Source organism: Macaca mulatta, chromosome 1, assembly GCF_049350105.2.
Source record: "Macaca mulatta isolate MMU2019108-1 chromosome 1, T2T-MMU8v2.0, whole genome shotgun sequence".
Classification (NCBI taxonomy): domain Eukaryota; kingdom Metazoa; phylum Chordata; class Mammalia; order Primates; family Cercopithecidae; genus Macaca; species Macaca mulatta.
Genome location: NC_133406.1, coordinates 1,998,468 through 2,010,329, shown reverse-complemented (window position 1 = coordinate 2,010,329; position 11,862 = coordinate 1,998,468). Strand labels below are relative to the sequence as shown.

General features: G+C 48.8%; 1 protein-coding gene across 3 annotated transcripts in view; it reads right to left on the bottom strand.

The window, feature by feature from the left end:
* Positions 1 to 3,331, bottom strand: part of ZNF695 (zinc finger protein 695) — a 33,965-nt gene extending 30,634 nt beyond the window's left edge. For all 3 annotated transcript variants that reach the window (XM_077997884.1, XM_015127972.3, XM_028849008.2), the window contains exon 1: positions 2,798 to 3,331. In XM_077997884.1, the coding sequence (XP_077854010.1) occupies positions 2,798 to 3,223 (426 nt within the window). In that variant the 5' untranslated portion in view covers positions 3,224 to 3,331. The remainder of the gene's footprint in view (positions 1 to 2,797) is intronic.
* Positions 3,332 to 11,862: the final 8,531 nt, after the last annotated feature.

Genomic DNA, 11,862 nt, shown 5'->3' with positions numbered 1-11,862 from the left:
GGAAACTGTCCAGGACATTGGCTAAGCAAAGATTTTACAGCAGAGTGTCAAGTGATGATTCTCTGCTTTCTTCTCATGTGAAATGTTCAGAAGAGAAAATATTTTTTAAAAAGCCACTCATGGCCGGGCGTGGTGGCTCACGCCTGTAATCCCAACACTTTGGGAGGCCGAGGCGGGAGGATCCCAAGATCAGGAGATCGGGACCATCCTGGTGAACAGCGTGAAACCCCCTCTCTACAAAAAATACCAACAATTAGCCGGGCGCGGTGGCACGCGCCTGTGGTCCCAGCTACTTAGGAGGCTGAGGCAGGAGTATCGCTTGAACCCGGGAGGCGCAGGTTGCTGTGAGCCAAGATCACGCCATTGCACTCCAGTCTGGGAGAGAGAGCTAGACTTCATCTCACAAAAAAAAAAAAAAAAAAAGCTCATTCACTGCACTGTGAAAAAAACAAAAAAGAACCACCAAAATCTTGAATCTGTTTGAAAAGCAAATAAAGGATAAATAGGCCGGGCACAGTGGCTCACGCCTGTAATCCCAGCACTTTGGGAGGCCGAGGGGGGTGGATCATGAGGTCAGGAGTTTGAGACCAGCCCGGCTAACACGGTGAAACCCTGTCTCTACTAAAAATACAAAAATTAGCCTGGCGTGGTGGCGCCTGCCTGTAGTCCCAGCTACTCCGGAGGCTGACGCAGGAGAATCGCTTGAACCTGGGAGGTGGCGGTTGCAGTGAGCCGAGACTGTGCCACTGCACTTCAGCTTTGGCATTGGGCAACAGAGTGAGATTTCATCTCACAAAAAAAAAAAAAAAAAAAAAAAAAGGTAAAATAGTCGATAATGTTGTGCTTGGAGAGGGGAAGTTAGCATTTGGGAATGTAGAAAAGAAACTGGAGGTGGGGCGCAGTGGCTCAAGCTTGTAATCCCAGCACTTTGGGAGGCCGAGGAGGGGGGATCACGAGGTCAGAAGTTCCAGACCAGCTTGGCCAACATAGTGAAACCCCGTCTCTACTAAAAATACAAAAAATTAGCTGGGTGTGGTGGTGTGCACCTGTAATCGCAGCTACTCGAGAGGCTGAGGCAGGAGAATCGTGTGAACCCGGGAGGCGGAGGTTGCAGTAAGCCGAGATCCCGCCACTGCACTCCAGCCTGGGCAACAGTGGTAGACATCGTCTCAAAAAAAAAAAAAAAAAAGAAAGAAAGAAAGAAAGAAAAGAAAAGAAAAACGAAACTGGAAGCAACATTTCCTTCAGGCTTTAAAACAGGCTGGGGGAACAGAGTCCTGGATTTGAGGTCCTGCTTGCCATACATTTGAAAAATGCTGGGAGGGCCGGGCGCGGTGGCTCAAGCCTGTAATCCCAGCACTTTGGGAGGCCGAGACGGGTGGATCACAAGGTCAGGAGATCGAGACCATCCTGGTGAACACAGTGAAACCCCGTCTCTACTAAAACTACAAAAAACTAGCCGGGCGAGGTGGCGGGCGCCTGTAGTCCCAGCTACTCGGGAGGCTGAGGCAGGAGAATGGCGTAAACCCGGGAGGCGGAGCTTGCAGTGAGCTGAGATCCGGCCACTGCACTCCAGCCTGGGCGACAGAGCCAGACTCCGTCTCAAAAAAAAAAAAAAAAGAAAAAAAAAAGAAAAATGCTGGGAAAACCAGTTCCCCTGTGAAGTGTTAGAATAATTAAATGGCAGGCAATTAGACTGAGTGGCTTGGATGTCCTGGGATTCTATCTAAGGAATCCTAGCTAACTTAAATAAATTTCTTATAAATTGCAAACTTGGAGAAAAACAAAACGTAGGCTTAACTACCACCAAATGCTAATAAATCTTATTACAGGCGGGCGCCAGTAGTCCCAGCTACTGGGGAGGCTGAGGCAGGAGAATGGCGTAAACGCGGGAGGCGGAGCTTACAGCAAGTCCAGATCGCACCACCGCACTCCAGACTGGGCGACAGAGGGAGACTCCGTCTTAAAAAAAAAAAAAAAAAAAAAAAAAAGAGGAGAAAGGAACCCACAGACTACAGCTCCTCCCACTTGTCAGGCCTCTGAGCCCAAGCCAAGCCACGGCATCCCCTGTGACTTGCACGTATAGGCCCAGATGGCCTGAAGTAACTGAAGAATCACAAAAGAAGTGCAAATGCCCTGCCTCGCCTTAACCGATGACATTCCACCACAAAAAAAGTGAAAATGGCCGGTCCTTGCCTTAAGCGATGATACTATCTTGTGAAATTCCTTTTCCTGGCTCATCCTGGCTCCGAAAGCTCCCCCACTGAGCACCTTGTGACCCCCCCTCCTGCGCACCAGAGAACACCCCCTTTGACTGTAATGTTCCTTTACCTTATAAAACGGCCCGCCCTTCTCTCCCTGCGCTGACTCTCTTCGGACTCAGCCCGCTTGCACCCAGGTGATTAAAAAGCTTTATCGCTCACACAAAGCCTGTTTGGTGGTCTCTTCACACGGACGCGCATGACACCACTCAGGAACCTTTCACCGCAGTGGGGACTCTCCCGACAACCCCACCGCCATCAAGGCACAATCCAGGGAAGAGCGGGCTGCGGGCGCGGGGCTGCCCCGGGAGGGCTCTGGGCCGGGCGGAAGTCACCAGGCAGAGACCGGACAGTCACTCAGCGGCCGGAATCCCGCTGCCGGCCCAGCCCCTACCAGCGCGGACGGGACTGAGGGCCGCGCACTCCGGAGCCCACCGCGGGGAGGCCGGGGGTCGCCAGCGCTGGTTCCAGCCAATTCCCGCTGATTCCAGTCAGACCCCTCTCCCTTCTCGGGACACCCTGCCCCGCACACTCACCATTTCCCAGCTTTTGGGTGTCCCGCCGGCCTCCCTATAAATCTCGCAGTACCTGCAGGCCACAGGGCGACAGGGCCTGCAGCGGTCACGGGGACTCTCCGGGAGGCAGCAAACGCGAGCCCAGCACCCCGTTAGCCGCAAGGAGACAAAGGCCCCGCCAGATCCCCAAGGCCGCCCCTTCCTCTCTGGCTGCACGCCTGATTGGACAGTTCTCACGCTGGCGCCGCTGATTGGATGGAGCTCCAGGCCCCGCCCCCTCAGGTCTTGAGTGACAGGAAGGGCGATCAGACACTGGGCCGAAAGAAACCAGAGTGACAGGTTTTGGGGTGCAGGCCTTTTGGGGCGACATTCCTCACGGCATTGAGACCTGGACGGACCTGCCTGGGTGATATTCGCATTTAACCTTGTATATAAGATTATATCCATTTATAAGTTTTATACACACACACATGCACATATATATTTCACAGATTGAAACAATATATAATAATTAAAGTTTCCGATTTCATAACCTTCCCGGCCTCTGGTCTTTTGACCAAGCAGCCCGAGCTGTGGAAAGTGAGGCAATCCTCTCAGGCAGCAACGTGCAGTATAAATAAAACGTGAGCCACGCGTGTCATTTAAAGTTTTCTAAGATAGGCCGGGCGCGGTGGCTCACGCCTGTAATCCCAGCACTTTGGGAGGCCGAGACGGGCGGATCACAAGGTCAGGAGATCAAGACCATCCTGGCTAACACGGTGAAACTCCGTCTCTACTAAAAATATTAAAAAATTAGCCAGGCGTGGTGGCGGCGCCTGTGGTCCCAGCTACTGGGAGGCTGAGGCAGGAGAATGGTGTGAACCCGGGAGGCGGAGCTTGCAGTGAGCTGAGATCCGGCCACTGCACTCCAGCCTGGGCGACAGAGCGAGACTCCGTCCGAAAAAAAAAAAAAAAAATTTTTTTTCTAGGATCTGGCGGGTCGCTGTGGCTCACGCCTGTAATCCCAGCACTTGGGGAGGCCGAGGTGGGAGGATCACCTGAGGCCAGGAGTTCAAGACCAGCCCGGCCAATATGGCAAAACCCGGTCTCTGCTAAAAATACAAAAAAAAAAAAAAAAAAAAATTAGCCAGGAGTGGTGGCGATCGCCTGTAATCCCAGCTGCTCGGGAGGCTGAGGCAGGAGAATCGAGTGAGCCCGGGAAGTGGAGGTTACAGTGAGCCGAGATTGCGTCATTGCACTCCAGCTTGGTTAATAAGAGCAAAACTCCGACTCAAAAAAAAAAAAAAAAGATCAGCTGTGAAGACATTTCCTCCTGCAGAAATTTAGCCAAACAGCTGAGTATGTCTTGAAGTCACTCTTTGTTTTTTTGTTTTTTGTTTTTTAACAGGGCAAAGCTATTTTCTAAGACTTAAACCCCGGACTGGCCATGGGGCAAACTCTCACAGCACACATGGAATTCATGCCCGGTTAATGCATCTCTTACCTTAAACCAGCGGTTGCTACTAATTTTGTTTCTGATTCAGCCCAGTTCTACAACTGCCTGCTATGCACAGGGCACAGTACTAGCTGTCCTGGCCTTAGGGTTAGGGTTAGGGTTAGGGTAGGACTTGGCCAGAAAACAGTTGCACCCCCCCCAAATTGAAACTATTCCGCTTTCCAAATTGGAGTAAAACTAAAACTGAAAAGACCTGGGGGGTTACCCAAGGGTTACAACATGAATAAATCGCTCAGAATATTCAAAGCCATTTGATGGTGTCATGGGTGAGTGTGTCTCACTTCAAACAAAATAAAACACTACTGTTATTCTGAGATTCCAAGTTAGGATTTATGTAAAAATATATAATTTTTTTTTTATATACAACACACATACAAAAAAAATACAAAACATTCACGTAAAGCTCTGTGAGTTATTACAAAGCGAATACAGTTGTGTAACCAAGAAATAGAACCAGCATCACTCATGTCCCAACAACTATCTCCCTCCCTTGTCTACTTCCCAAGTGGTAAGATTTTTTTTTTTGAGACCAAGTCTCTCTCTTGTCCCCCAGGCTGGAGTGCAATGGTGTGATCTCAGCTCACTGCAACGTCTGCCTCCCAGGCTCAAGCGATTCTCCTGCCTCAGCCTCCCGAGTAGCTGGGACTACAGGCGCCTGCCACCACGCCCGGCTAATTTTTTTATTTTTAGTAGAGACGGGGTTTCACCATGTTGGCCAGGCTGGTCTCGAACTCCTGACCTCGTGATCCACCCACCTCAACCTCCCAAAGTGCTGGGATTACAGGTGTGAGCCACTGTGCCCGGCTGCATCTGATTTTCTCATGTGATTTTGCATCCTGCTCCTTTCCTGAATGTATTTATTAGTTCAAACAGTTTATTGCTGTGTTCTAGTGTTTTTTGTGTTTTTTTTTAACATATAAGATTATGTTGGGGCAGGGCTCAGTGGCTCATGCCTCTAATCCCAGCACTTTGGGAGGCTGAGGCAGGAGGATCACCCAAGCCCAGGAGCTTGAGGCCAGCCTGGGCAACATGGCAAAAAACCCACCTCTACAAAAAGTGAAAAAGTTAGTTGAGTGTGGTGGTGCCCACCTGTAGTCCCAGCTACTCGAGAGACTGAGGTGGGAGGATCATTTGAGCCCTGGAAGTGGAGGTTGCAATGAGCCAAGATCATGCCACTGTACTCCAGCCTGGGCAGGAGAGCAAGACTCTGTCTCAAGGCGGGGGGAAAAAAAAGAAAAGATGTCATTCACAAATAGCAACATTTTTACTCCTCCTTTCCAAGTCAGAGAGCTTTTTAAAAAATTGCCTAATTACTGTGGTGCAAATTTTCAGTAATATATTAAAATAGACATATTGAGAGTGGGCACCGTGTAGCCTTGCGTGGGTATCTGGATGCTTGAAGGAGCAAACATCTCCAGTTTTTATAAACTAGTTTTATCAGGTAAAGATCTCTTGCAGGGTCCTTGGGCTGATAGGATCTCCTCTTGAATTGTACAAAAGAGAGGTTATACCTGGATCACAAGGCTGCTGCTGGGTCTACAGTGGGGTCTGCCTTTGGTGTGCCTATTACCAGGGACTTGGGAAGTCAAGGATCCCGTCTGGTCCCTGGGCAGACTGGATTGCCTTAAGAACTTTGATTTTTTTTTTTTTTTTTTTTTTTTTTTGAGACGGAGTCTTGCTCTGTCACCCAGCCTGGAGTGCAATGGCCGGATCTCAGCTCACTGCAAGCTCCACCTCCCGGGTTTACGCCATTCTCCTGCCTCAGCCTCCCGAGTAGGTGGGACTACAGGCGCCCGCCACCTCGCCCGGCTATTTTTTTGTATTTTTTAGTAGAGACGGGGTTTCACTGTGTTAGCCAGGATGGTCTTGATCTCCTGACCTCGTGATCCGCCCGTCTCGGCCTCCCAAAGTGCTGGGATTACAGGCTTGAGCCACCGCGCCCGGCCAAGAACTTTGATTTTTATAGGACAGGCTCAAGGGCAAGGTCCTGCAGTTGGATCCAGGTGGGCCTGATACCTGGTGCATGGATGGATTTTGGCTCCCACTAGGTAGTTAGCACCTCTCCTCCCAGTTCACTATGTCAGCCTCTGGGTGTGAAGAACTGGCCATGGATTGTAGCTATGTGGACTGGAACTGCGTCACAGTGCTTCTTAAGGGACTACAGCTGAGGCCAAGGTCTGCGGGCCTGCCTCCATGGCCACAGCTGTGCGTGTCTCCCCCAGCTATCTCAATGGGCAGGACTGTTTCTAGATCATGGCTAAGAGGAGTCTGAGAGGGTTACCAGGTTGCTTCAGGATCTTCAGTGAGACCAAGTTCAATAGGCTATTTCCCGATCTTTAGTCAGGACCTTGGGTCCTCCAGTGTGCCACTAGGTGGGGGCCTGCTCTCTCACAATAGTCCCCCTTGGTCTTGGGTGCGGCTGCAGTTTTATAAACCCAACTGTTGGCAAGCACCATTCTACTTTCTGTGAGTTTACTACATAGACGTGGAATCATACACTCTCTGGCACTTTGTTAGTGTCTTCCTTCACTTATAATGTGGTCAAGATTTATTCTTGGCCGGGCGCGGTGGCTCAAGCCTGTAATCCCAGCACTTTGGGAGGCCGAGACGGGCGGATCATGAGGTCAGGAGATCGAGACCATCCTGGCTAACACGGTGAAACCCCGTCTCTACTAAAAATACAAGAAAATTAGCCGGGCGAGGTGGCGGGCGCCTGTAGTCCCAGCTACTCGGGAGGCTGAGGCAGGAGAATGGCGTGAACCCGGGGGAGCGGAGCTTGCAGTGAGCCGAGATGGCGCCACTGCACTCCAGCCTGGGGCACAGAGCAAGACCCCGCGCCAAAAAAAAAAAAAAAAAAAAAAAAAAAAAAAGATTTATTCTTACTGCACTGTGTTATAAAGGTGTCCTTGTTTGAGGCTGAATGATATTCCATTCTGTGCATATGCCTGTGTGCCACATTTTCTTTCTTTTTCTTTTCTCTTTCTTTTTTTTTTTTGTAAGACACAGTCTCACTCTGTCACCCAGGCTAGAGTGCAGTGGTACAATCTTGGCTCACTGCAACCTTTGCCTCCCAGACTCAAGTGATCCTCCTGCGTCAGCCTCCTGAGTAGCTGGGACTACAGGCCCGCACTACCACACCTGGCTAATTTTTGTATTTTTGGTAGAGACGGAGTTTTGCCATGTTGCCCAGGCTTGTCTCAAGCGATCTGCCCCTCAGCCTCTCAAAGTGCTGGGATTACAGACAAGAGCCTCCGTGCCTGGCCATATGCCACATTTTCTTTCTTCATTCATTCATCAAAGGAAACCTGGGTTGCTTCGACCTTTCGGCTTTCAGGAATATTGCTGCAATAAACATGGGTGTGCAGATATGTTTTTCAGGTCCTGCTTTGCATATTTTGCAAATCCCAGAAGTGGGATTGCTATATCATATAATATTTCTGTTTGAGAAACCTCCATATGGCCGGGTGTGGTGGCTCACACCTGTAATCTCAGCACTTTGGGAGGCCGAGGCGGGCAGATCACCTGAGGTCAGAGATGGGGTTTTGCCATCTTTCCCCTTATATTTTCTTCTAAGGATTTTAGAGTTAGAGTTTATTTCTATTTATTTATTTATTTATTTATTTATTTATTTATTTAGAGATGCAATCTCACTCTGTCACCCAGGCTGGAACGCAGTGCTGCAATCTCGGCTCACTGCAACCTCCACCTTGGCCAACATGGTGAAACCCCATCTCTATTGAAAATACAAAAAATTAGCCAGGTGTGGTGGCGGGTGCCTGTGGTCCCAGCTACTTGGGAGGCTGAGGCAGGAGAATGGCCTGAACTCAGGAGAATGGCCAGAGCTTGCAGTGAGCTGAGATCACGCCACTGCTCTCCAGCCTGGGCGACAGAGCGAGACTCTGTCTCAAAAAAAACAAAAACAAAAACAAAAACAAACAAACAACAAAAAAACACATAGTCTCAGCCCCAAAACTCCTTAGGCTGATAAGCAACTTCAGCAAAGTCTCAGGATCCAAAATCAATGTGCAAAAATCACAAGCATTCTATACACCAATAACAGACAGAGAGCCAAATCATGAGTGAACTCCCATTCACAACTGCTACAAAGAGAATGAAATAACTAGGAATACAATTTACAAGGGACGTGAGGACCTCTTCAAGGAGAACTACGAACCACTGCTCAAGGTAATAAGAGAGGACACAAACAAATGGAAAAACATTTCATGCTCATGGATAAGAAGAATCAAAATCGTGAGAACGGCCACGCTGCCCAATGTAATTTATAGATTAAATGCTGTCCCCATGAAGCTATAATTGACTTTCTTCACAGAATTAGAAAAAACTACTTTAAATTTCATATGGAGGCCGGGCGCGGTGGCTCAAGCCTGTAATCCCAGCACTTTGGGAGGCCGAGATGGGCGGATCACGAGGTCAGGAGATCGAGAGACGATCCCGGCTAACACGGTGAAACCCCGTCTCTACTAAAAAATACAAAAAAATAGCCGGGCGAGGTGGCGGGCGCCTGTAGTCCCAGCTACTCAGGAGGCTGAGGCAGGAGAATGGCGTAAACCCGGGAGGCGGAGCTTGCAGTGAGCTGAGATCCGGCCACTGCACTCCAGCCTGGGTGACAGAGCAAGACTCCGTCTCAAAAAAAAAAAAAAAAAAAAAAAAATTTCATATGGAACCACGTACAGCCAAGACAACCCTAAGCAAAAAGACAAAGCTGGAAGCATCACGCTACCTGACTGCAAAGTAAAATTTAATTTCATTTAAGCTCTGGATACATGTGCAGGACGAGTAGGTTTGTTCCACAGGTAAATGTGTGCCACGGTGGTTTGCTGCACCTATCACCCTATCACCTAGGTATTAAGCCCTGCATGCATTAGCTATTTATGCTGATGTTCTCCCTCTCCCCACCCCCAACCAGCCACAGTGTGTGTTTCTCCCCTCCTTGTGTCCATGTGTTCTCATTGTATAACAGTGTATTAAGTCACACATTAGTAGTGTTCATTCTTCTGTATTAAAGTATGAGACAGGGGCCGGGCGCGGTGGCTCAAGCCTGTAATCCCAGCACTTTGGGAGGCCAAGGCGGGTGGATCACGAGGTCAGGAGATCGAGACTATCCTGGCTAACATGGTGAAACCCCGTCTCTACTAAAAATACAAAAAACTAGCCGGGCGTGGTGGCGGGCGCCTGTAGTCTCAGCTACTTGGGAGGCTGAGGCGGGAGAATGGCATAAACCCGGGAGGCGGAGCTTGCAGTGAGCCGAGATCACGCCACTGCACTCCAGCCTGGGAGACACAGCGAGACTCCGTCTCAAAAAAAAAAAAAAAAAAAAAAAGTATGAGACAGGGACACTCTGAGTTTCAGAAGTGAATAGTTTTACCAATTACTCATAAAAGAGAAAAGTCTGGGCTGGGCGCGGTGGCTCACGCCTGTAATCCCACCACTTTGGGAGGCCAAGGTGGGTGGAGTACCTGAGGTCGGGAGTTCAAGACCAGCCTGACCAACATGGAGAAACCCTGTCTCTACTAAAAATACAAAATTAGCCAGGTGTGGTGGTGCATGCCTGTAATCCCAGTTACTTGGGATGCTGAGGGTACTCTGGATGCTGAGGCAGGAGAATCACTTGAGCCCAGTAGGTGGAGGTTGCGGTGAGCTGAGATCGTGCCATTGCACTCCAGCCTGGGTAACAGGAGTGAAACTCCCACACCCTCTCAAAAAGAAAAAAAAAAAAAAAGAAAAGTCTGCTTAGTCCATTAATATTCTCATATATGTTCATAGTAGCAATAGTTAGAACTCCTGAATATTGATTGGTATGGTAGCAAGAAAGAAATCTTCACAGATAAGAGATAAAAGTACAGATAGGTCAGGCATGGTGGCCTCACACCTGTATTCTCAACACTTTGGGAGGCCTAAGCAGGAGGATTGTTTGAGCCTAGGAGTTCAAGACCAGCCTGGGCGACATAGTGAGATCTCATCTCTACAAAAAATTTAAAAATTAGCTAGGCATGCTGGCATATGCCTGTGGTTCCTGCTACGCAGGAGGCTGAGGTGAAAAGATCTCTTGAGCCCAGAAGGTCGAGGCTTCAGTGAGCCATGAACACACCACTGCACGCCAGCCTTGGTGATGGGGCAAGATCCTTTCTCAAAAAGTGTAGATAACTCCTCTCTAGTGGGAAATAAACTTATTTTGAATTCAATTTTTTAAATACTTAGCCTCAGTTCAAAAAATAAAGGAAGTTTTTTTTTTTTTTTTTTGAGATGGAGTTTCGCTCTTGTTGCCCAGGCTGGAGCACAATGGTGTGATCTCAGCTCACTGCAATCTCTGCCTCCTGGTTTCAAGCAATTCTCCTGCTTCAGCCTCCCGAGTAGCTGGGGTTACAGGCGCCTGCCACCACGCCTGGCTAATTTTTTCTATTTTTAGTAGAGACAGGGTTTCACCATATTGGCAAGGCTGACCTCAGGTGATCCACCCGCCTCAGCCTCCCAAAGTGCTGGGATTACAGGCGTGAGATACTGCGCCCGGCCAGAGGCATATTTTTTACATAGATCATGGTATCAGAAGAAGAAGAATGTTCCTTGAGTGTAATCTGCATTTTGGCCATTGGGAAAACAGTGGATTTTGAAATGCTTTTTTCAGTCTCTTTGTAAACTTAATTTAATAAAGGAAATGGAATGGTTTTTATTGTATTAACACTGTTGTATATTGACTGACGTGTTACCTTACCAAAAATGTTAGCTTGTTCCACCTTGCTCAAGGTCCTAGGTAGCAGATGGTTACACTGTACTATTGGGTAATACATGCCAATCGTCTCTAGCAATCCTTATTCCTAGTGGCATTACATTCCAAATCGTTTGAAGAACATTGATACCATAAATTATGTTTTTGTTCTTTTTTTTTTTTTTTTTTTTTTTTTTTTTTGAGACGTAGTCTCACGCTGTTGCCCAGGCTAGAGTGCAGTGGCGCGATCTCGGCTCACTGCAAGCTCCGCCTCCTGGGTTCACGCCATTCTCCTGCCTCAGCCTCCTGAGTAGCTAGGACTACAGGCGCCCGCCACCGCGCCCGGCTAATTTTTTTGTATTTTTAGTAGAGACGGGGTTTCACTGTGGTCTCGATCTCCTGACCTTGTGATCCGCCCGCCTCGGCCTCCCAAAGTGCTGGGATTACAGGCTTGAGCCACCGCGCCCGGCCTGTTTTTGTTCTTTACTTGTGTGACTACTGAGATATTATGATAGTTATAATAAACATTTTAGAGCCAAGAGGAGTCACTCACGCCTGTAATCCCAGCAGTTTGAGAGGCCAAGGCAGGCGGATCACGAGGTCAGGAGTTGGAGACCAGCCTGGCCAACACGGTGAAACCCTGCCTCCAAAAATAGGAAAACTAGCTAGGTGCAGTGGTGCGCGCCTGTAGTCCCAGCTACTCGGGAGGCTGAGGCAGGAGAATCGCTTGAACCTGGCAAGCGGATCTTGCAGTGAGCAGAAGTCGCGCCACTGCTCTCCAGTGTGGGTGACAGAGTGAGACTCCGTCTCAAAAAAAAAAAAAAAGTTTGATAATAAACTGTATCTTCCCTAATCTTGAATTTTACC